The 23,425-nt window shown below is 36.0% G+C and overlaps 2 protein-coding genes and 1 non-coding gene across 3 annotated transcripts; 2 read left to right on the top strand and 1 right to left on the bottom strand.

Annotated features, from left to right (window-relative positions):
* Window positions 1–3,770: 3,770 nt before the first annotated feature.
* Window positions 3,771–3,843, top strand: EV154DRAFT_t126. The gene has a single exon. It is a non-coding gene; the product is annotated as a tRNA-Met (tRNA).
* Window positions 3,844–13,606: 9,763 nt separating this feature from the next.
* Window positions 13,607–14,928, top strand: EV154DRAFT_577262 (uncharacterized protein). Its single transcript, XM_051606520.1, has 4 exons — window positions 13,607–14,256; window positions 14,312–14,392; window positions 14,453–14,527; window positions 14,580–14,928. Exons 1-4 carry the CDS (start codon window positions 13,704–13,706, stop codon window positions 14,903–14,905), a joined length of 1,035 nt encoding a protein of 344 aa, XP_051452395.1. The 5' UTR covers window positions 13,607–13,703; the 3' UTR covers window positions 14,906–14,928.
* A 5,489-nt stretch (window positions 14,929–20,417) lies between these two features.
* On the bottom strand, window positions 20,418–21,934 carry EV154DRAFT_577254 (uncharacterized protein; the record flags this gene model as incomplete). Its single annotated transcript, XM_051606519.1, has 4 exons — window positions 21,119–21,934; window positions 20,848–21,089; window positions 20,674–20,790; window positions 20,418–20,612 (listed from the first exon to the last, which is right to left on the bottom strand). The coding sequence occupies exons 1-4, from the start codon at window positions 21,717–21,719 to the stop codon at window positions 20,418–20,420; spliced, it is 1,155 nt and encodes a 384-aa protein (XP_051452394.1). The 5' UTR covers window positions 21,720–21,934.
* Between the last annotated feature and the right edge of the window lie 1,491 nt (window positions 21,935–23,425).

Here is a 23,425-nt window from a genome sequence, read left to right as displayed (position 1 = left end):
TCCTCTTTGGTTGGTGTGGAATGTCGTGATGAGGTGAATGTAAGGTGGTTTTGTTTTCGTTTTGCTTGGTGTTTGTCTTTGTTTCCTTTGTGTTTTTACTCTCGTGCAAGGCTTGCTTCACCTTTGGTATTCGTACTTCTCTTGTAGTAGTACTGTAGGACGTAAAGAGTAATACTTTGTGTCTGAGCACAAGTTTAGATTCAGCTCGTTTTGGTCAATTGTGTTGCTGGTCACCAATTTGTACTCAGTGCGAGGTAGTATTATTTCTGTTGTCTGTGTCTGTGTTCGTGTTCCTGTTTTCTTGTTCTCTTCTCGTGTTGCCTCGTTCATCTTGTTCACACAAGATTAGATTACTGCAATATCGATCCTGACATCTAGTCTTACGTGTGATATACACCCTCTTTATAGTAATAGTATGAGTAATCCTCTCATTTTGCTCTTGCAGTACAAGATGTCGTGCTTTTCAAAGAATAATCTGATGTAATCACAATTAATGTAAAAGATATAAAAGGCTCTCAAAAAGCCAGAATCTTAATAAATCTTATCTTATTTTTATCTCTAAATTTCGGACCTGTGTGTAGTTTTGTGTGCTATTGGTATTTTGTCTACTTGAATCATTTCTATTAGCCATCCAATAACGTAGGTGTATTATTGCATTAATGGATCGTTTGTCGAAACTTATTAACATGACCATTTATTTGCTGGGTATTATAGTCTGCTGCTACCTTTCATTTATTGCCCTCGTATCGTTTGAGAACACTACCCATTGTCCAACCGACGATAACCCGAATACTAGCTATATTCATATTACAGATTTTTCGAGCCTGGAATTGTTTATAAATCGAATGCCTCCAATAATCACGTGACTAGCCGGGTTAGTCCGACCCGAAGTCCGGACCTTGACGTAGACATGCCTCTAGAAATCGAACTTAGGCTTAAGAAGACCAGGAACCAGAAAAGGAGATTTGTACCAGTCAAGAATAATCACATGAATAGGAAAAGGCCCAAACCGAATAACACCACTTAAATGTATATACATAACGCCACCTCGGGTTCACCTATTTCATATCGATAACCTGTTTATATTATTCATCATCATTATCATTATCATCATCATCAACATCATCATCATCATCATCATCATCATCATATTTAATATTATATTTATCACATCACCTATATCTTTACCTTTGGTATATATATCCCTTAATATTAGAACAATAAACTATTATCTTCTAGTTGAATATTAAATACTTCTTTACTACTTTCCTGTGATAGTTGAGGATAGAGATAGATAAATAAAAACAATAAAATACTTTGAGACTGCTTATAAGTTTTTATTAAGAGTAAAAGTAAATTAAAAGATCGAGAGGGTTCTATTCTAACTATCAGTTTGCATATATATATATATGTTAAGAGAAATCGGATTATGAATTTAGTTTGATGGATAAGTTACACAGCACTAAAATAGTGCTTGTAGTTGGATATGATATAATGTATAAGAAATTAGTTCGTGTTGTGATGTAATAACGTATGGGATGATGAAATGAGATTTGATTTAGTAATGTTTTATGGTGTGATTAGTACCAACAGTAGGTGGATCACCACATTTCCCATTCTAATTAACCACCGAGAGTTGAATTAGAATAAGATTGAACTTACAATTTTATCAGTCTTGTAATAGGTTAAGTAGTGTATGTAAGATTCAACTCTCACATCACAGTACCGCGTATTATGTACAGTATATACTAATTGTTGAGATATAAGTGATGTGATAATATAATAGTAATTATGATGATGATGATGATGATAATGATAATGATGATGAATAATCAAACAGGTTATCGATATGAAACAGGTGAACCCGAAGTGGTGTTATGTTCTATATAATAAAGTGGTGTTATTCAGCTTTGACCTTTTCCGATTCATATGATTATTCTTGAGTGGTACAAATCGTCTTTTCTGGTTCTTGGTCTTCTTGAGCCTAAGTTTGATTTCTAGAGGCATGTCTACGTCAAGATCCGGACTTCGGGTCGGACTAACCCGGCTAGTCACGTGATTATTTGAGGCATTAGATCCATCAACATTTACAGGCTTGACAATATTGTAAGCTTCAATATAATTCTAATTCAACTCTCAGTGGTTAATTAGAAGGGAAATAGGTAAATAAGTATTTAATACTAAAATAGAAGATAATGGTTTATTGTTCTAATGTTAAGGGATATATATACTAAATGTAAAGATATAGGTGATGTGATAAATATAATAATAAATATGATGATGATGATAATGATAATGATGATGAATAATATAAACAGGTTATCGATGTGAAATAGGTGAACCCGAAGTGGTGTTATGTTGTATATAATAAAGTGGTGTTATTCAGCTTTGACCTTTTCCGATTCACATGATTATTCTTGAGTGGTACAAATCGTCTTTTCTGGTTCTTGGTCTTCTTGAGCCTAAGTTCAATTTCTAGAGGCATGTCTACGTCAAGGTCCGGACTTCGGGTCGGACTAACCTGGCTATCACGTGATTCTTTGCGACATTAGATCCATTAACATCTACAGACTTTGCATTATTGATAAGAATCTGACTGTCTTTTATGTTTACCTTGTGTAGAGTACGAGAATAAACAATATATAAAGTGATGGTTCAAGGAGACTGTAAAGACTTGATATCAGATTATACAAACAGAGAGAAGAGATTAAAATGCACTAGTAAGCAATGGAAAGCTGCCAAAGAAGTTATGTATCAAAAATAATAGAATATAAAAAATATAAACTAGGAAAAAGATAACGTTTATTCACTGTCAATAAAATAAGCTTTTATAGCTGCCAAAAAAATATACACAAAAATATAAATACAAGATCAGATCGACCATTGTCAAACAAATAAATCATAAGTTAAAAATACGGATAAAATAAATGAAAGTATAAAAAATAAAATGAGGGAATGAAAATAAATCAGATGTCAAAAATTCAAATAATAACATCCAAGAAATATTCAATACGACAATAACTCCTCTTCTAACTGCGACAACTAGCAAAAACCGATTCTCTGGATTTATCAAAAATAGAAGATGGATTTCTCAAACTTGACGTGACTTCTAGAAAATTCATTCGGACTTTTAACACCAGATCTTCCCAGCGCAACAACAACAAGAAAAACAATTTATTCCTTAGACACCACTGAACTTCTTCCTCGCTCATTTCGACATTAACCTTCATAACACCTTCCAAAATCTTCAACCACCTTTCTCCTACTTCTTTACAATATATACTGTAAAACAAACACGTGAAAGTCACGTGTTTTAAGACTTCAAGCGAAACACAAGACCAAAATACGACCGTATCATTATGTCAGAACCAATCCAGCCAATGAAATAGTTCCGGCACAACAGCCCGGTACCGAGAACTACTATGACGCAATGGAACTCACAAGACCCAAACGAAGGTTTAAACCAAAGGTCACGAAAGCAAGACCAAACAAGAAATCAAAACTATATGTCATAAGAACAAACAAGCAAAGCCATAAACTAATTTAGCATAAAACAATTACATACATATGAAACATCAATCAATTTAGATAGTATAAATAACCCCACATTATAATTAATAAATCTTTATCTTTTATCTCATACTTTATTTTGTACTTGTACTTTGAAGAGTACTCTTCTGGCCAATAGGAATAGGTTCACGTGATAGTCACGTGTTAGGTTATTACGTAAGGGTCAACTAGACATCTGAGGATTACAATTATATCCAAATGCTTCCTTGGCTCAGTTGGTAGAGCGTTAGTCTCATAATCTGAAGGTCGGCGGTTCGAGCCCGCCAGGGAGCATTTAAACTTTTTTAAGTCCGTATGACATGTCTGGGGGACCGGACTTAATTAAATTTTTTTTTTGGCGAAGCCAAAAAAAAAAAATGCGTTTATTTAGTTTGTCAGATATAATTTTGTACTAATGTCGTGATAGTTCTTATAATATTTTAGTATATAAAATAAATGTAGAGTAGATAAAAGATGACTTTATTTGATTTAATTATTGATTCTATTTTATAGGTGAGCGGAGGTGATATGAATTATAAGTACGACAATATCCCCTCCCTAAAACTTTTGTTAAAAAAAAATTGTACTCTATTGAGCTCTTGCTGTACGAGGAATATACCAGCTTGATGAGAGGCTATTGTTGATGTTCTTGTTGGTCAGATTGACTGGTTTTAATCTATCTGTATGTACCCAGGAATTGTATAATTTTCCTTCCAATTCTTTGATTTGGTATACGTTATAGTCAGTGTTGCAATTTACTACTTGATAAGGTCCCATCCAGTTGTATTCCAATCCCTTCTTCGACTCATGTCGTAATAGTACGTATTCACCAACTTGAAACACCTGTGGTGTGTTGCCCTTGATGAGTTGATCCCATTTATCTTTATCCTTGATTGCTTGATTTCTCATGTTTTCTTCGGCTAAAAATCGGACCTCGCGTAAATGACGTATTCTTTGTAAAGCATCTTCAGCTATTAAATTTGCGTCGTATTCGGTAAATTCATTCATTTGAGGTCGGTGGAAATCGCCTGGAATTCTTGGATGGACCCCATAAACTAAGAAGAATGGACTATGGCCAGTAGTGGTATGCTTTCGTATCCGACACGCAAAGGTAACTGTGTCAATGTATTCATCCCAGCTATGGACGTCGCCATTGACGTACTTTTTCAGCATACTTTTGATAATTTGGTTTACCCTCTCACATTTTGAATTACTTCTTGGATGATAGGCGCTTGTAAACGTATGCTTAGCTCGTATCTTGTTCATGTATTGTTTGAGGACTTTGGACAATAAATTTTTCCCGCGGTCACTAAATATTTCAACGGGATTACCAAATTTCAGCACAATTTCTTCGTATATGAACTTGACTATTTCATCACCCGTAGCATTCTTTAGTGCGCGAATGATCGGCCAGTTAGTTGCATAATCCACAGCCACCAATATCCATCGATTATTGTTCTTGGTTGTCGGTAATTCCCCAATAAAATCAAGATGCCATCTAGAAAAAGCAGGAGGAATATCCAAAGGTTTCATAACCGCATGATGTATATTCTTTTCAGAGCGGTGGGACATCTGACATTGCGGACATGATTTTAGCCAATTCGTGATATCGTCTTGCATGCCTGGCCACCAAACCCTGTTCTTCATTTGCTGATATACTGTATGTTGACTTAAATGACCAAAAGCTGTATGAAAATCATCGACACCATCGGCACGTTGAGCAAATGGAATAAATTTGAGTTCCGTGACATTGCTATCTTTGGCGGACTTGTATAACCGATAGACATGACGATCACGCACGACAAACTTATCTTGGTGCTGTTTAAGTTCTGGTTTTAATAGTGCAGGCCAGTCTTGTTCATCACGGTAATACAATAGAGGCCAATCTTGAATGGGATCCTCCTTTAAAGTGCGGACTGGTTTGCTCATTCCTTTGGTACTGGATGGTTGATCCATGTTGTATAGATAACGTGGTTCGATTGACCGAGCAGCAGGAATGCAATCAGGACCATCACGACGAGATAGTAAATCAGGCACAATATTTTCTTTCCCAGCCTTGTATTGTATATCAGGATTGTATAGTTCAATTTCAGACATCCATCTAATCAATCTTGGTACCGGCTTCTTTTGTGATCGAAAATATTTTAACGGTAAGTGGTCAGTAAAAATTTGATATTGTTTACCATCAATAAAACATCGCCATTTTCTTAATGCAATTAAAATCGCCAACAGTTCTCTTTCTTGGGCCGGAAAGGACCGTTCTTCTTTTGAGTATCGTTTAGATTCATAAGCCAACGGTTTCCATTCACCTTGTGCGTCCTGTTGCAGTAAGACAGCGCCACAAGCAAAATCACTACTATCACATTCAATGCGAAAAGGCTTATCCATATCAACAGTTTGTAACAAAGGAGCATTACACAACTTATCCTTCAATGAATCAAAACTATCTTGACACGCCTTAGTCCAGTGAATAGGTCTTGTCTTATAACCAGTGCCAGCAGTTAAATCTGTAATAGGTGCAGCTATACCCGAAAAATCATGAATAAAACGTTTATAGTGTTGAGCCAAACCAAGAAATTGTCGAACTTGTTGAACGTTTGTTGGTACCGGCCAATTACGGATAGCTTCAGTTTTCTGTTTCGATGGTAAGATTCCATGCTTCGTAATGTTATATCCTAAAAAAGTGAGTTCCTTGATATGAAAATGCGATTTCTTAGGATTGATCACAAATTTTGCATCATCTAATTTCTTAAGAACCATTTTTACGTGTTCCTTATGTTCAGCCTCGGATTTTGAATATATCAAGATATCATCCACATAAACCAGTACAAATTTATCAATATATGGCTTCAGTGTATCCATGATAATCGATTGAAAATAAGGGGCACTGTTCTTTAGACCAAACGGAGTAACCAGAAAACGATGCTGTCCAAATCTATGCGAAATAGTTGCCTTTATGGAATCTGACTCAGACAATCTGGTTTGATTGAACGCACTAGTCAAATCAATCTGTGAAAAACAGATAGCTTTGTTAAGTTGGTCTAAACATTCGTCTATTCTAGGCAACGGGATCCTTTGGGCAATGGTAATTTTGTTGAGAGATCTAAAATCACAGCACATACGAAGTTGGGCAGATGGTCCAGAACCTTTTCGAACAAATAAAATCGGAAATCCATATGGTGATGCCGTAGGTACGATTAACCCTTTCTTTTCTAAGTCCTCCAATTGCCGTTTAAGCTCAGTCAATTCCAAAGGACTCATCCTATATGGTGGATGGTAAATAGGAGGAGCATCGACCGGGTTGGTAACAATAATGTCTCTAGTTGCTCTATGCGGCGGTAGTTCCGTGAGTTCACCTTTAAATGCATATGGATACAGTTTTGCAAATTCTTCTTTCCATTCTTGATCGATTTTTAAATCGCTTGCACGAGACGGATCGATAGGTGTGATAGATGCTGAATTACCTGTTTCTTGATCAATGAAGTTAACCACATAACATTCCGTAATTTGATTTTTCTTTAAATATCTGGCCATTTGATTAGCAGATAATAAATAATCAACTTTCACATTGTCATCCTCTATTTCACTTTCTGCATTCATCTGTTCATTCTTGACCGTAGGCTGTATCGCTGCAATAGTCGTATTCTTGTTATGAACAATGGGATATATTTTGATGTGTCCAACTTCCTTATCTGGTATTTTCCAACTATCTTCAAACCAATCTGGTATAGGTGCAGTAGACTTTAACCAATGGCGTCCAAGAATGATATCGAATTTGGAATCAAAAACATAGGCGGTGATAATTTCTTCATGCTTATGACTGTCTCCCAAAAACATTCTAAAAGTAATCTTTTGGTTAATATATGTTTGTTTACCATCTGCAGTTTCAACAGCTTGATTTTGGATAGCTTGGACAGTCAATGCATGTGATACCAATTTGGAGTGGACATAATTAGTGCTTGCTCCACTGTCAATCAACATTTTGAAATCCGAACCACCAACCATAGTCTTGTACATCGGTAATCCAGGACCCATCTTATTGATATTATTAAGATATTCGATATCGGTTTCAGGAATTGAAGAATCATTCGAAGGCAAATCAGAATAACGAGAAGAATCTTGACTACCAAAGGCCAAGTCAATTAAATTTTTATTATCAAAGTCATTATCATGTGAAGAATTATTGTCAGATACATCATTATCCACAGTATCAAATTTGTCCAATAAAGCATTCAATTGTTGTCTGAATTTGTTGTTATAGCCATTGTGATTGGTTCTGGGATTGCTGAATTTCTTCTTCTTATACTCATCATCTCGCTTTTTCTTGTAGCAATCCTTCTTCAAGTGACCTGGCTTATCACAATAAAAACAATTGCGAGTTTCACCACGCTGCATGTTGTTGTGAAAACCACCTCGTTGTTGAACTAAATTAAGCAATAATTTGTTCTGTTCTTGGAGAGCTGACAAGTCCATAGGAGTGGGACCATCCATTGGTGCTGCGGTTTCTTGAATCCGATGATATCCGGTGCCATACTCACTTGCCGATTCAAACGCCGTAGCACATTGATAAGCAGCTTCCAAATCGATTGGGTCTTGCATTAATACATGTGTGCGCGCACGGTCTTTCAATCCTCGGGTAAACTTGTCGATCGCTTCATCATTGGTGATAGACAATTCTAATAAAATGTCCTGAAACTGATGGATGTATTGACGAACCGATTGCGTTTGTTTCAGTTCGAATAATCTATCCCTGGCGGATCTATTCGAAAACTGCGGTTTAAATTCCAAATTGAGAGCCGCTTTGAAACCATCCCATGAATGAAGGGTACCTTGTCGATTAATTCGATTCCACCATAATTGAGCTCGATGAGAAAGTAATGATACCGCATACTCAACCCATCTTGTTTCATCGAAATTGTTGAATGTAAGGTATCTTTCGACAGCAGAATACCAATTATCAATGATTGCAACTTGACGAGTACCATCATAATGGGGCGGTAACGGAATCTGAACCCGGGAAACTGGCTCATGTTGATTATTATTGTTGATCAACAATGCATTCAAAATTTGGGCAAGATCATCCCTAGTAATGGCAGCGTTCCCATGTGATCCAAACGGATTGTGTTGTTGTTGTTGTTGTTGTTGTTGTTGATCTTCCATTCTTAAATTGACAGATCGCAATGGTCGAGTCTTATGAAATTGTTTCAAAAGTTTAAATAATACAAGTCGTATGTGTTTCTCTTCTTCGTAAGATAGTTGTTCTTGTTCCTTATAAGTATAATGTTCTTCTTTGAATCCAATAGTTAAAAGAAAATCCTTAAAACGCTGTTGCTTGTGTTTGTCCTTAAAGTGATTCCTTGATGCCTTAACGATGTGTACTTTTTGATGTTCCTTAATGTGTGTATCCCCTAAAAATTGTAATGACATCCACTAATGAATGTATTATAATTTTTAGTTTTTGAATCTGGTGCTACCAATTGTCGTGATAGTTCTTATAATATTTTAGTATATAAAATAAATGTAGAGTAGATAAAAGATGACTTTATTTGATTTAATTATTGATTCTATTTTATAGGTGAGCGGAGGTGATATGAATTATAAGTACGACACTAAGCTCTGTACAACTTCAATTTAGATATAACCATTTCACAAAACTATAATTCAATAAAGATCATCTTTCATTTACTATACTTAACTTTACATAAGCACATCTATTAAAATCTCTCTGACAATTGGTAGCACCAGAAAAATAAACTATTAGTATCAGATCATTCACCACGAATGTTATCAGCAACAAGCAGTGATAAAAATATTTTGGAACATCCTGCACACGTTATTCAAGAAATTATCAAAGAAACAAAGAGAAAATTAGCAACAACAGAACATAAATTATTAGAAGAATTTCTTACAAACAGAGAAATTTTAATAGATCACCAGCACAAATATAATAAATACAGCAAAACAGAAAAACTCGAAATCTATAAAGGAACTAAAACGTTATTAGAACATTTTAAACATTACAAAGATAACAACCCTACACTATTAACTGAAGACATCGAAATGGAGAACAATACTCCCAATCAAAAAATGTATGCTGAATCCGATATCATGCAACTACTAACAACATTATTACAGCAACAACAATCCCAACAACAAACAACCCCACCATCACCTCATAACCAGGTACGAATTCCCACTCCCGCAACATATGATGGAACGAGGGATGTAACCAAAATTGACAACTGGTACACATCTGTGGAACATTACCTGAAGTTTTATGACTTTGAGAAATCTCGCTGGGTTAGTTATGCTATTTCATTACTAACTGACCATGCTCGTTTATGGTATTACAGAGTCAAAAACAATTATGATCTTGATACTTGGGAGACGTTTAAGGCTCACATGGATATTGAATTTAAACCTCGATATACGTTACAATCAACTAGAGATAAACTTTTTGAACTCAAACAAACTTCCAGTGTACAACAATACATTCAAGACTTTCAGAACATTTTGCTGGAATTGAATATTGCCGAAGATGAAGCCATGGATAAGTTCTCTCGTGGACTAAAGGAGAAAGCCAGGGCACATGTGCTGCCCAAAGATCCTATTGATTTAGAGGGTATGTATCAATGCGCAAGAACATATGAGTCTGCTACTCAATACGGTCATCAGATCAATCAAAACAGCTCTTCATCAACTCATACCATTGATGATCCTATGGATCTTTCGGTCGCCGAATTAAAACAACAAAATCAATTGCTCCTAAATTTACTCAACAAACAAAAACCAAACCACTTTAACAACAAAACTACCAACAGTTTCGCATGTTACTACTGTAACAAAGTTGGACATAAAAAGAATGAATGTCGAAATAAGAAATGGGATGAAGGGCGCGGCATATTTCAAAGTAAAAGACCTACAAATGGCTATCGTACACAACCACCCCGCTCAAATTATCACAACAATCCTAGCCAACAGTCCGGCAATTTTCGTCAACAACTCAATGCATTATTAGATGCTTATGATCCACTTCGTAACCATTCTGATAATAATAATAATACAAACTCATCATCTTTTTCTACAGCTAATCATTCTGATAATAAAAGCTTAATTGACTTATCTAACTTTGATAGTCAAGATTCTTACTTGTACCCTGCCTTAAAACCAAAACCTTGTCCTGAAACAGGTAACATAATATCCATTGACCAATCATTTCTTAATAAATTAGATAATGCACCCAGTAAATTACCATTGTATCAAGCTATGGTTGGTGGATCTGATTTTAAAGTTCTTATTGACAGCGGCGCAAGTACCAACTATGTTCACCCCAAGCTTATATCACATGCGTTAACTGAAAACGAAGTACAAAACCAAGCCGTTGAAACAGCTGATGGTAAACAGTCTAATATAAATAAACGCATAACATTTCGTATGTTTTTAGGTGATAATCATTCCCATCAAGAAATTGTATCTGCATATGTTTTCGAATCTAAGTTCGATATCATTCTCGGTAGAAAATGGTTAAAAGAAACAGCACCTTCCCCTGATTGGTTTAACGACACCTGGGAATTAAAAGATATTAACAATCATATCATAAAAATTCACCCCATACCATCATCCAAAATCGAAAAACTTCATACTGCTCAGACAACCAAAATTGTACCTATTGCTCAAACGAGTCCTGATACGGAAATAGATTTTTTAGCGTCTGCATCTCAAGTTGCTCGTTGGTTTAAAAAGGAACAGATTAGCGAATGTTTCGTCGTCAATTTTATAGATGAAGATACAGGAAACAGTGCCACAATTACACCCATATCACCAATTTCGGCAGCTGCACTCCAACTTGACAAAGATTGGAAAGAGGAATTCGCTAAATTATTTCCTTACGCATTCAAAGGGGAAGTAACTGAATTGCCACCTCACCGACATACAAGAGACATTATTGTTACCGATCCAAAAGATGCTGCACCTATTTACCACCAACCTTACCGAATGAGTCCCATTGAATTGTCTGAATTAAAAAAGCAACTAAATGATTTAGAAAAGAAAGGATTAATCGTTCCGACAGCATCACCATATGGGTTTCCCATCTTATTTGTTCGAAAGGCTGGATCCAATAATGCGGATGGAACACCAAAATTAAGAATGTGTTGTGATTTCCGAAGCATTAATAAAATTACTATTGCGCAGAGGATACCTATACCTAGAATTGACGAGTGTTTAGATCAACTACATAATAGTACATGTTTTTCTCAGATCGACCTTATTGGGGCATTTAATCAAGTCCGATTGTCCGAAGCCGACTCCATTAAAGCAACAATCTCTCATCGATTTGGTCAACACAGATTTCTTGTGGCTCCATTTGGCTTAAAAAATTCAGGTCCATATTTTCAAGATGTAATCAACAAAGTTTTACAATCATTTGTGGATAAGTTTGTTATTATCTATGTAGATGATTTATTAATATATTCAAAAAATGAAAAGGAACATAAGGAACATGTAAAACTTGTTTTACAAAAACTTGACGAGGCAAAATTTGTTATTAATATTAAAAAATCACATTTTAACATGAAAGAACTGACATTTTTAGGATATCATATATCCAAAGACGGTATTTCTCCTTCACAACAAAAAACAGACGCAATAAAAATCTGGCCTATTCCCAACAACGTGCAGCAGGTTCGACAATTTCTTGGCTTAACACAATATTATCGCCGGTTTATTCCCAACTTTGCACATATCGCTTCACCATTAACAGATCTAACAGCTGGTACCGGTTATAAAACTCGTACTGTAAATTGGACACCGCAATGCCAAGATGCTTTCGACTTGTTGAAATTAAAACTAACCAGTGCTCCGGTACTTCAAACACCTGACATGCATAAGCCATTCCGAATCGAATGTGACAGTTCTGATTTTGCTGCTGGTGCGGTATTATTGCAGCAGGACAGGGAAAACAATTGGAAACCGTTAGCTTTTGAAAGCAAAAGATATAGTAAAGAAGAACGTAACTATCCTGCGCAAGAGCGTGAAATGTTGGCTATCTTGATCGCATTACGAAAATGGCGCTGCTTTATCGATGGAAAAACATACACTGTTTTTACTGATCATTTACCTTTAAAGTATTATCGAGACCAGAAGCACCCAGTTCCACGATTAGTAAGATGGATGTTCGAGATTGAATTATATAACCCAGACATCCAATATAAAGCCGGAAAAGACAACACCATTCCTGATCTCCTATCCAGAAGAGATGGTCCTGACTGTGTTCCTGCCACAGCATCGGTTCAGCCTAAATATTTATACAATACTTCACAAGTTACTAATACTACTAACAGAAACTCTACATCATTAAATAAGGCAGTCAAATCAATCAAAGACGATCCTATCCAAGATTGGCCCTTACTTTATTTTCGAAATCCTGATCAATGGCCTAAACTATTACAACCTGAACTGCTCCAAAATCAAGAAAAATTTATTGTCAAGAATCACCACATCTATAAACTGGTCAAGAATAAAAATAATACTGACATTACCGAATTAAAATTTATCCCGTTTCACCAACGTGCCGATTTCATTGACAATTTTCATACAGCCTATGGTCATCTCAGTCAAGTATCCGTTTATCATCAATTAAAGTCTCGAATCTGGTGGCCAGGTATGCAAAATGATGTCACCGATTGGTTGAAGTCATGCGCACAATGTCAACTTGCGAGTCGTGCAGAAAAGAACGTTCATCATTCACCGATGAAGCCTTTGGATGTACCGCCTGCTTTTTCTCGTTGGCACCTAGATTTTATCGGGGAATTACCGACAACAAAAAATGAAAATCGATGGATTCTAGTTGCAGTAGACTATGCCACTAATTGGCCAATTATACGTGCTTTAAAAAATGCTACAGGAGACGAGATTGTTCGATTTATATACGAAGAAATTGCACCTCATCCCTATAACTAAAAAAAAAATTCATCATATTGAACATCCGTCCCTGCTAATTTAGATATCTAATTTGAGCATTTACCGCACAGTTGTCGAGTAGTAACTCGAATAGTTACGAAAATCTGAGCTGAAAAAATAAAAACTATTTTTCTTTACTGGGCGAAGTGACTGGATTTTGATTCCTTTCCCTTTTTCTTATAAACAAAAATACAATGACTCTTCATAGATTCGAAACCGAGATTTACAACGAAATACTGCTGGAGGCAGAAAGACGCAAGGCGGCCGACTTGAAATTGTTGGTAATGTGCAAGGATCTGGGAAATACCGCTACCATGAGCGCCATTCAGGAAGCCATTGGCAGGCACTATATTTCTGAGATCCCTTTGATGGAAAAACATAGATCTGTCAACCCTTACAATGTCTTTTGTCAAAAGGAAAGGGCAAGAGTCAATGCAGAAAAACTTGCTGTGGAGAACTCATTTACAGAAACCTCTTCTGTAGATGACTCATTTGTTAGTTTGACACCTAGTGTTTTGTCTGAGAGGTACAAGAGCCAGACTGAAGATGACATGGAAGTACTGGAGGAAATGGTCAGTAACGTCCAGGCAGGCAAGGGATATGAGAATCTCCTTAGGTCTGGCATGACTAAGGCAAAGGTCCGAACGACCTTCATTAACTATATCACGGCCATGCACCGCTTTCATGGAACAGAAACCGCTGTGATTTTTGGTAGCGGTAAATCTTGGGATTCGGTTGCTGTTGGAGGTAAATGTGTATTGCTCTTGTTTTAAATCTATTTTTTAAATTTATTGCTATGCAGAAAACGTTGAGAAGGCGGATCTCCAACGATGGAGGAAGGAAGTCAGGATTCTTGTCAATCCAATTTCCATGGCTCAAAAAGGTATCTACAATACAATAAAAAAAAATATGATTTTAACGTAAGTTGTACACTCGTATTTAGCCCGGAATACTGCTGCTGCCCTTGAACAGTCCAAGGAGATTAAGGAGGTAAAAGATGCGATCAAGGCGAAGCTCAGTAAGTCAGAAATTTGCAAAGCTATGAAATTTGGCCTAATCGTATTACGTAGATGCCCAATGCGGGACATCATATAATGTACTGCATTGGAATAAAATGGTGAAGGCTGAGACCTTGGGAGCGGTTGTCCCACTGCTCAAGTTCATCGTGGTCAAGAATTGGCCTCTGGACCACTTTAACTTCTTGGAGATAAAAAAGGCACACAACATCCGAAAGATAAAGGGTAGCCTGGATTGCCTTGAGTTCAGGTTGACTCGTCATTTCAACAGTCGACTTGCGATGTTGACATCTGATGTGCCAAGTGCCACAATCTCCGAGCCAAGCGTTGAAGCTTCTACTGAGCCAAGTGGCATGGCAGTTGATAATGTCAACGAATAAAAATATCCTTTTTTTTTTATTGACAAATGATGCATGTTATTAGAAAGATGATTTATTCTTGGGATGTATGTTTTCGACGTTCTAATATTAATATTGTGGTGCGTTATGCAATAAGGTACGACGTCCCTGGCACATAAACAATTTTGTGAGGCGAAGCAACTGTATGTTTGTTTCAATACGCCAAAGATTATGGATCATTTATGTGTTTGCCCATAAATACATTTACACATGTTTGTATTGATATCACATCTTATATTTTAAATACATTCTTTGTAACCGCTAAGTTAAAATGAAACTGGTAACAATGATACAAGCGTCTTCGGCGAATAATCTAATGTCAAGGCTATACACGCCTGGCCAAAATAAATACACTACTAACTGATAACGATAAAACCACTGATACTAATTGACCGTTGCTTTACCAAAAATAAGTTGAATCCTCTTATTTAAAGTGTCTCAAATAACCGCCTAATGTCTATATAGACCAATGCAATGTTGAGATATTATATGGTCATGACTATTGAGAACAATTATCTGTAGCGCGCAACCAGTAGGCTAAAGGACTTTTTGGAAAACGAAGCATCTCTCCCAAACCAAATAAACTTTATATAGCTGATCAGTCTGGTGGTAACAAATCAGTCTGGTGGTAACAAATCAGTCTGGTGGTAACAAATCAGTCTGGTGGTAACAAATCAGTCTGGTGGTAAAAGACTTAAACAGTTAGATGGCATGAAAAAGGCTGATGCATGAAAGAGGAAGCATGAAACACGCTATAGTTGAAAATACACGTAAAGGTTTTAAATATTACGATGTTAATAAAGAGTTATTCATAATGAGTAACATTTGAGTCTTTTTCATATGACTAGGCAACGGGTAAAATCCATTATAGGGTAGGTTGTCGTAGGGATTCTTTCAAAACATTTAGATGGTAGAAGGGTAATGGTAAAAAGTAAACAACCTAGGGAAGAGAATTGCGTCACTTTTTACGAGAAGTAGATGATTTTTACAGCGTGGACCAATTTGATTGGCAAATAATGGTGTCATTGACAGAAAAAAAATTTTTTTTTCTACTTCAGCTTTTTATTACAGGGTCAGAGCAGTTTTTTGAGAGAGGCCCCACTTTTTTTATTTACAAAATCTCTCTGCTAACGATTCTTGTATGAATTAACTTGCGTTTACTCCACATTGTTTCTGTCAATGTTGCGAGTGAGGTATACTTAGTCGAACACATAACACAAATATACTATTCTGTCGAAAGCTAAACTTTCTAGAACTTCTGCTCGTTACGTGGTTGCCCATTGAAGATTTTTGAATTAACGTAATTACATGGAAGATTTATGGCAAAATTTTTCGAGTTGAAAAGTGTTCAACATGTAAAGGTTTGTAGTGTCTGTTAACGTATGGGCAACAACCGAGAGAGTCTCGTAAGGTTCTTTCAACTCGATTCTCCACCCAAACTCAAATCGACTTTTTCGAGCTCATTAATAAACATGCACTATGTAAAATTTCAGTTTTGTGTTTCGTCCATTTATATGCTTTAATAATATCATAATTTCTGTGTTGTTGTATTCCTTTGCTACTTTGGCCATTAATACTTCATTCTAGATTGTACAGATAAAATCTGGGTGATATGGTAGCCATTGCCTAAATTGTAGTATTTGTTTTGGAGGTGAATGTAAGTGGAAACATAATCAAAGCATTTAACGATACAGTGACATCTGTGTTAATTACAGTTTCTTCTGTGATAAGAAAATGCGTGTACGAACAGTTACCAATGATGTTAATGTATGTGAGATCCCATCCTCCATATCTCAATATACAAATGCAACAATACATAAACCATGAAACTTAGCTGGATGATACCCGTACCTCCTGTATTACAACTCATAGCTAGCGACTGAAATATAAAAACCATGCTTTACCTCGGATTATACAGACTTTCTATCTGTTGACGTGACAGATATCATACGTTGACAGCAAGTCTATGTACCTGAAGTTATCTGACTAATTCTAGATAGCCGCATAAATTTTAAAAGTTTATATACTTAACGCTTTGTTCAATAAATACAATTGTAGTTGTCGCCTGTGGGTGATAAAGAGTGTCAAACCAGACTAGACAGGGCACATTATGTTAAGTTTTCACATTACCAACGCCATATGACTTAAAAGAAGGCACAGTAGAAAATAATTTTTAAGAAAGCAACATTTTGAGCATAAAAAATTGTTGCTCAAGTTTAGATGAGGATCTACGAAACAGAAAAATGGTTTTGATAACACTGTTAGATGCAGAAACGTTGTCTCGATATTTTTAAAAATATTAGAGGATGTAAACGTTAATTTCTAATGTCAAATTAATAGAAACATGATATTTCACGTAACTAATACATTGGTATACACATTAATTATTTAAAAGATAAGATACAGATAACTTTCTCATAATAAATCATAATAATTATGTATTTAAATAATGTTCATCGTTAAGAATTATGATGAAGTGTTTCACTTTGAAGTTATAACATACAAAAAATAATGTTTAATGTTATTAACGGATGTATTATACAATGACAATTAGTTTCTTGAGGTTTTTCTCAGGTATAATATTTATCAGTTTTGAAAGCAAGGTTGTTTCTTTTTTACAAAGTACTGACAGTTGATACGTTTAAACGTCAACTATAATAAAATATTCTTTATAATCTTATTAATATTAAACAACCAAATGTTATTATGTACAATAAGTTTTATTAAATCACAACTAAAATTTCCTTTATGTTTACTTTCAGATATACATACCTAAACAATTAAGCAAGAATGCTGAATCCATTAAATCACACCAGTTACATGATTATTTGTACTAATTGTTGCGAAAAGAAAAGTATCTTAAAATGTTTATTTAACTGAATGGGTTCTATAAGAAATGGAATCTTTTTAATTGCGTGAGTTGGTGTGATATAAATCAAACTACTTTAGAGAAGTAAGCGACGCAATTTAATTAAAACCATCCGAAATGAGTAATTTGGTACACTTGATGATATAACTGAAGACAAAAAATGACAGTGATTAAAAGAAAATAAAATAAATGCAACCGATTATCAAGTTTTTTTTACGCGCATTTCATGGTTAGGACCCAATATTGCCCTTCCAAATTTTTATATTTTTATATTTTTATATTTTTATATTTTTATATTTTTATATTTTTATATTTTTATATTTTTATATTTTATTATTTTATTATTTAAATATAGTTTTAGATAAGCATCAACATCAACACCAACACCAACACCAACACCACTACCATCATCATCATCATCCACTTCTACTTCCACCACACCTTCCTTCTCCTTACCTTCCTCTACCAGGTCAATATACTCATCATCAGCACTTGGGGGTTCGGTGTCACTGGGCCGAACGTGGGCCAGATGGTGATCAGTAAACTTTTTCCATCTGATATTATCGTCCACAGCACGCTGTATAAGTATACGAGCGCCAGAATTTACAGCGTGCTCCCCAAGTGCAGAAGCCAGATAAGTTTCCTCTTGCTTGATGTGGTGGTCCAGCCAAAAGACATCCCGCTGCAAACAAATTTCAATTCATGTTTTCTTTTCAATAAATAACCTAAAAGTATCTTACCTCTAAACGGATCTGTTCCTCTTTCAAACATTTCCATCGCAACCAAAGCGAGACTTCCTTTGACCAGTTCACATCCCAAAATCCATTCTCTTTTTCAAGTACAAAGTCCAAGGTGATCGACTTTATGTTATCTACTCACAATTTAATATACATATATATATATATATTTGGTAATGGAAAGAGTATATATTTCTTAGAACATACCTGCATTTGGGCTTTCAATCAACTCTTTGTTGTTCAAATTGTACATACAGATAACGTCAGCCACCAAGGACTTCTGCTTTCTCAAGGCTTCTTGTAGCTTTCCTGCCAATTTGGTCCCTGGTAAAAAAAAAAAAAAAAAAAAAAAAAAAAAAAAAAAAAAAAAGTTAAACTTTGATGATGCAAGTATTTTAAATACGTACCGATGTGTCCACTATGAAGTTTATCCCCAAGGTCAAAGTAGACTTGGACATTACTTCTTAAAATATCTCTGTATAATGCCTCTTTGACCTTGAGGAAGGCCAACCATTGAGACTCGGCAAAACCAAGATAATCAGGTCTCAAAATGGTAGGTCTTTCGGAGACGTTACGACCGGCAGCCCTCTCCACACCACAAAGATACTCCTCGATCTTGGGCAACTCATTGCGGAAATAGGACCTACCGGTGGAGCTAACAACATAGGCGGTGTCGTTGCCATTGAGGATGCTCCTACAAGTTATGATAAAATTGGTGAATATAAAATAGCTTAAAAAAACATATTAGATAAAAAGAAGACTTACTGGAAGCTAAGGTACACGCTCAACAACAAAGGAAAAGTATGCTCGTCTACATAGCTTTTTGGAAGTGCATCTGACACATCATATCCAGAACATCCTCGCTCCCCAAGATCAGCCACTTGCTTGGCGTAACGCTCCTCCACATTCTTATAACGATTCATGGGCCACTTTCCAATCTTGTTTGCAACTTGTAACATTTCAACCTCAAGCCGGTAAATTTTCTCTTTCAAGATTTTGGCTAATAAAAATAATATATCATAGGATTAAGTATAGATCTGCATTATCTTTAAATAGTTAACGTACCCAGGTTGTGCTTGACGACTGTGTTCCTGTACTTAACAGCCATATACAGGACATACCGCCGGTTCTCCGCCATCATGGGCTTGGTCATGGTAATGTATTTGGCCAAGTAAGACCAAAGTCTTTCCATGCCTTCACCGTCAGTCAACCCAAAGTTTTCAATATATCTCGGGTTGTACTTGACCTGACAGTGCATTACATGAGCGTAGGCATGGAAGACAGACAGACCCAAGCGGTCAGAACCGGCGATTCCGGGGAAGTTCAGCTAAAACATATAAATTAGTGATATGATAACTGTCAATTTTTGATACAACATACCTTGATAGATGGCTCCAGTTTGCATACAATGTCATACATGACATGTAAAGGAACCTTTCTACCAAGCTGGTTCTCGACAGAGGCTATAGCAGCCAGTGGATACTTAAACCTATGATAAATTAATATATATCGATTTTTTAAAAAAACAAAGAAAAGCGAATGTTACCCTTCCCCGGCGTTCATGTCTGCAAGTTGGAACACAGTATCGTGTCTAGCGCAGCCACTGCCAAAGACACCACGGACAGGATATATGGCCGAGGTGCGGTTCTGGTGCACCAAGGCTTGAAAGATCCGGGGTTCTTCCACCGTAGACTTCTTGGTATTAAGGCTCTTGGCAGTGGCAGCATCCTTGGTGGCGGTGGTGGTAGCAGTGGTAGCAGTGGTGGTGGTGGTGGTGGTGGTGGTGGTGGTGGTGGTGGTGGTGGTGGTGGTGGTAGACGTAGCCTTGGTTCCAGGCTATATGTGAATAAAAAGGATATAGACATTTTAATACATTGCATTATGATACTTAGTAACTATCAATTACCTTCTCTGATTTGTCAAATGACTGGACCAAGTCTTCATTCATCCAAAAGTTCTTGAATTTACCAAGGCCCGAAACCTTAGAAAGGTCACCTTCATCCGCCAGCGATCTTGTACCTCTCAAACGAAAGTTTCCATCCATCGTCATGAACTGCTTGTCATTAACATCGGTTGATCCAACCTGTTGTAAAAATTACTTAAAAAGTTAATAAAGCAGTTTTTTTTTCTTTTTCTTTACAAACCTCAGGACAAGCAGGACACGACGTGGAAACTTCCCCCAGTACCATCTGTTCCGACAGCTCAACCATCTTATGATACAGAAGGATGGTATTTGAGCATTTTTCCTCCGAGATACTGGCCTACATGAAATATAAGAAAATAAAACAAAACGATGTTGATTTTCTTTTATATTATACCTTTTCGGTGCCAGTAGCCCAGGCGTCATAGAAGCTTGATATTTTCTCAGCCGAACCTGCAAAGGTGTTTCTTAGTCTAAGAAAAAAATCACAGAGACTAAAGTGTACAGCACCTGTTGTTCTGTTTGGTGACAAAGGAAAAAATCCAGATTCCACCAAAGCAACAGGCAAGGTATTACAATGGCTACAGTAGAAAAATCCTTCGCTATTTTTTACACCTTTGAAACTTCGTATAAGTATAACTAATATTAAAATAATGACATTACATTACCCCAGACAAAAAAGAAGTTGACTTTGGCTAGCCTCATATAGTCATCGGGACACCCACAAGAAGGACTCCTAAGACAACCTTGGCCATCCAACATGTTGGGCAAGCCGCCATTATGACCCAAAAAAGCCAGATATGCATTTGGGAAGACCTTCATAAGGTCCTTCCAAGCCGCAGAAAGCTTCTGTAACTTGATTCTATGTTGAGTCAAGTTGACAACAGGCTCAGTGCTGACAGCCTGGGTAGTGACAGGCTGGGTAATAACAGGCTGAATATTAGCAGCCTCATTGACAGGTTCAGGTTGAGTACAAAAAAAATCGTCGTGATCGTTCCATGCACCGTGATCATCATCACCACCACCAAGAGAATTCATGTCGCAGTCTTGATCATCGAAACGAAAAGCTTTTTCGTGGTTAAGTTCATCGTCATCCTCAGTAACGGGCAAGGGTCCATCGAGATGATACCTGCCTCCATGTATTTGATGAATTGCATCCTCCTGTATTCTGAGTTCGTCTTCGTCTTGTTGTTTGATGTATTCATCGGTAATGAACATGTACAATTCTTTCTTTGGTTTTTTATTAGCCTTAGAAATATTAGGTGTCATTGTAGTTTTGTTTATTAGAAAAAAGGGAAAGGGATCAAAATCCAGTCACTTCGCCCAGTAAAGAAAAATAGTTTTTATTTTTTCAGCTCAGATTTTCGTAACTATTCGAGTTACTACTCGACAACTGTGCGGTAAATGCTCAAATTAGATATCTAAATTAGCAGGGACGGATGTTCAATATGATGAATTTTTTTTTTAGTTGTGGGGATGAGGTGAGAAATTGTTCTAAAATTTGGAAATCCGGTCGAAATATTCACAGATAGAGGTCAAAATTTTTTATCAAAAGTATTAAAACAATAAATGAACAAAATTAGATCAAAGCACACCTTTACAAGCGCGTATCACCCAAGAAGTAACTCAAAATGTGAACGACTAAACCAAATTATCAAAAATATGTTGAAGAAATACGTCAATGGTGATGTTCATAGCTGGGACGAATATATCGACACCGTAACATTTGCATGCCGAATAAGAAAACATTCTACCACTGGATATAGTCCATTTTTTCTTGTATATGGTACTCAGCCTCGTATTCCTGGGGATTTTCATAGGCCTTACATGAACGATCGTACTGAATTTGATGCCAATCTGATTGCCGAAGATGCTCTCACCCGTATCCGCCACCTTCGTGAAGTAAGATTTATTGCCGAAGAAAATATGCGAAACCAAGGTATAAAAGATAAAGAGAGGTGGGATAGTATAATAAAAGGTAAAGAGACACAAACATTCAAGATAAACGACTTTGTTCTATTACGAAACGAATCTAAAAAGGGACTTGAATTTAACTGGATGGGTCCGTACCAGATCATCAACATAAATACCGACTACAACGTTTATCAAATAAAAGAAATAGAAGGAAAAATTTACAACTCTTGGGTACATACAGACCGACTAAAACCTGTCAACATAACCGATTCCAATATTTCATCAAGCTGGTACATACCCCGTACTGCAAGAGCACTATAAAAAAAAAAAAAAAACCATAACAAATCAATCAACCCTTATTTACAGTAACAACAACAACACTATACTTTATCAACATTCTCTTTATTCTTTTCAAATATTATCTCACTAATCAGGAACTTTTATATTTTTTTTTCTCTTATTTAGTACTCTAGTCAAGATCTAATAACATTTTAAGGAGGGGATATTGTCAGATATAATTTTGTACTAAGCTCTGTACAACTTCAATTTAGATATAACCATTTCACAAAACTATAATTCAATAAAGATCATCTTTCATTTACTATACTTAACTTTACATAAGCACATCTATTAAAATCTCTCTGACAAGTTGATACAATGTGAGTAGTAGTGATTGGTTTAGATTTAGTTTTGACAGTAAGGTAGAAGGAGAATAATATACGTTTGTAGTTAATTATTCAGTTCTAAATGAGCACCACGTTGTTTTATATAAAAATATAATAAATATATATGGTAACGATCCAGTTAAGTAAAATAAAATAAAAGGTCTTGATAGACAGATACAGAGAAAAGAGACTAAGGCTTCGGTTTTTCTAGGGAGACAGTAAGATAATAGGCCAATTATATATAGAAGATATAATATTTGATAGGCAAGTTTATGATAAAAGTATATAGTAAAATCTGAATATTTTTTGAAATATGTTTTGTTTTAAGGTTTATATAGTTTTTGAGAAATCAAAGGATCGGTGACGATACCCTTGATTTCGGATAAATGATAATAA

The sequence above is a fragment of the Mucor mucedo genome (assembly GCF_025094135.1).
Source record: "Mucor mucedo strain NRRL 3635 chromosome Unknown EV154scaffold_147, whole genome shotgun sequence".
Classification (NCBI taxonomy): domain Eukaryota; kingdom Fungi; phylum Mucoromycota; class Mucoromycetes; order Mucorales; family Mucoraceae; genus Mucor; species Mucor mucedo.
The sequence above is the reverse complement of the archived record's forward strand: the minus strand, read 5'-3'. Positions and strand labels throughout refer to the sequence as shown.

Coding starts and splice junctions, on each gene's coding strand:
- EV154DRAFT_577262 (XM_051606520.1), top strand. CDS start 13,704: ATGACTCTTCATAGATTCGAAACCGAGATTTACAACGAAATACTGCTG. Junction 14,257..14,311: donor GGATTCGGTTGCTGTTGGAG/GTAAATGTGTAT, acceptor ATTGCTATGCAG/AAAACGTTGAGAAGGCGGAT. Junction 14,528..14,579: donor TGCGATCAAGGCGAAGCTCA/GTAAGTCAGAAA, acceptor CGTATTACGTAG/ATGCCCAATGCGGGACATCA.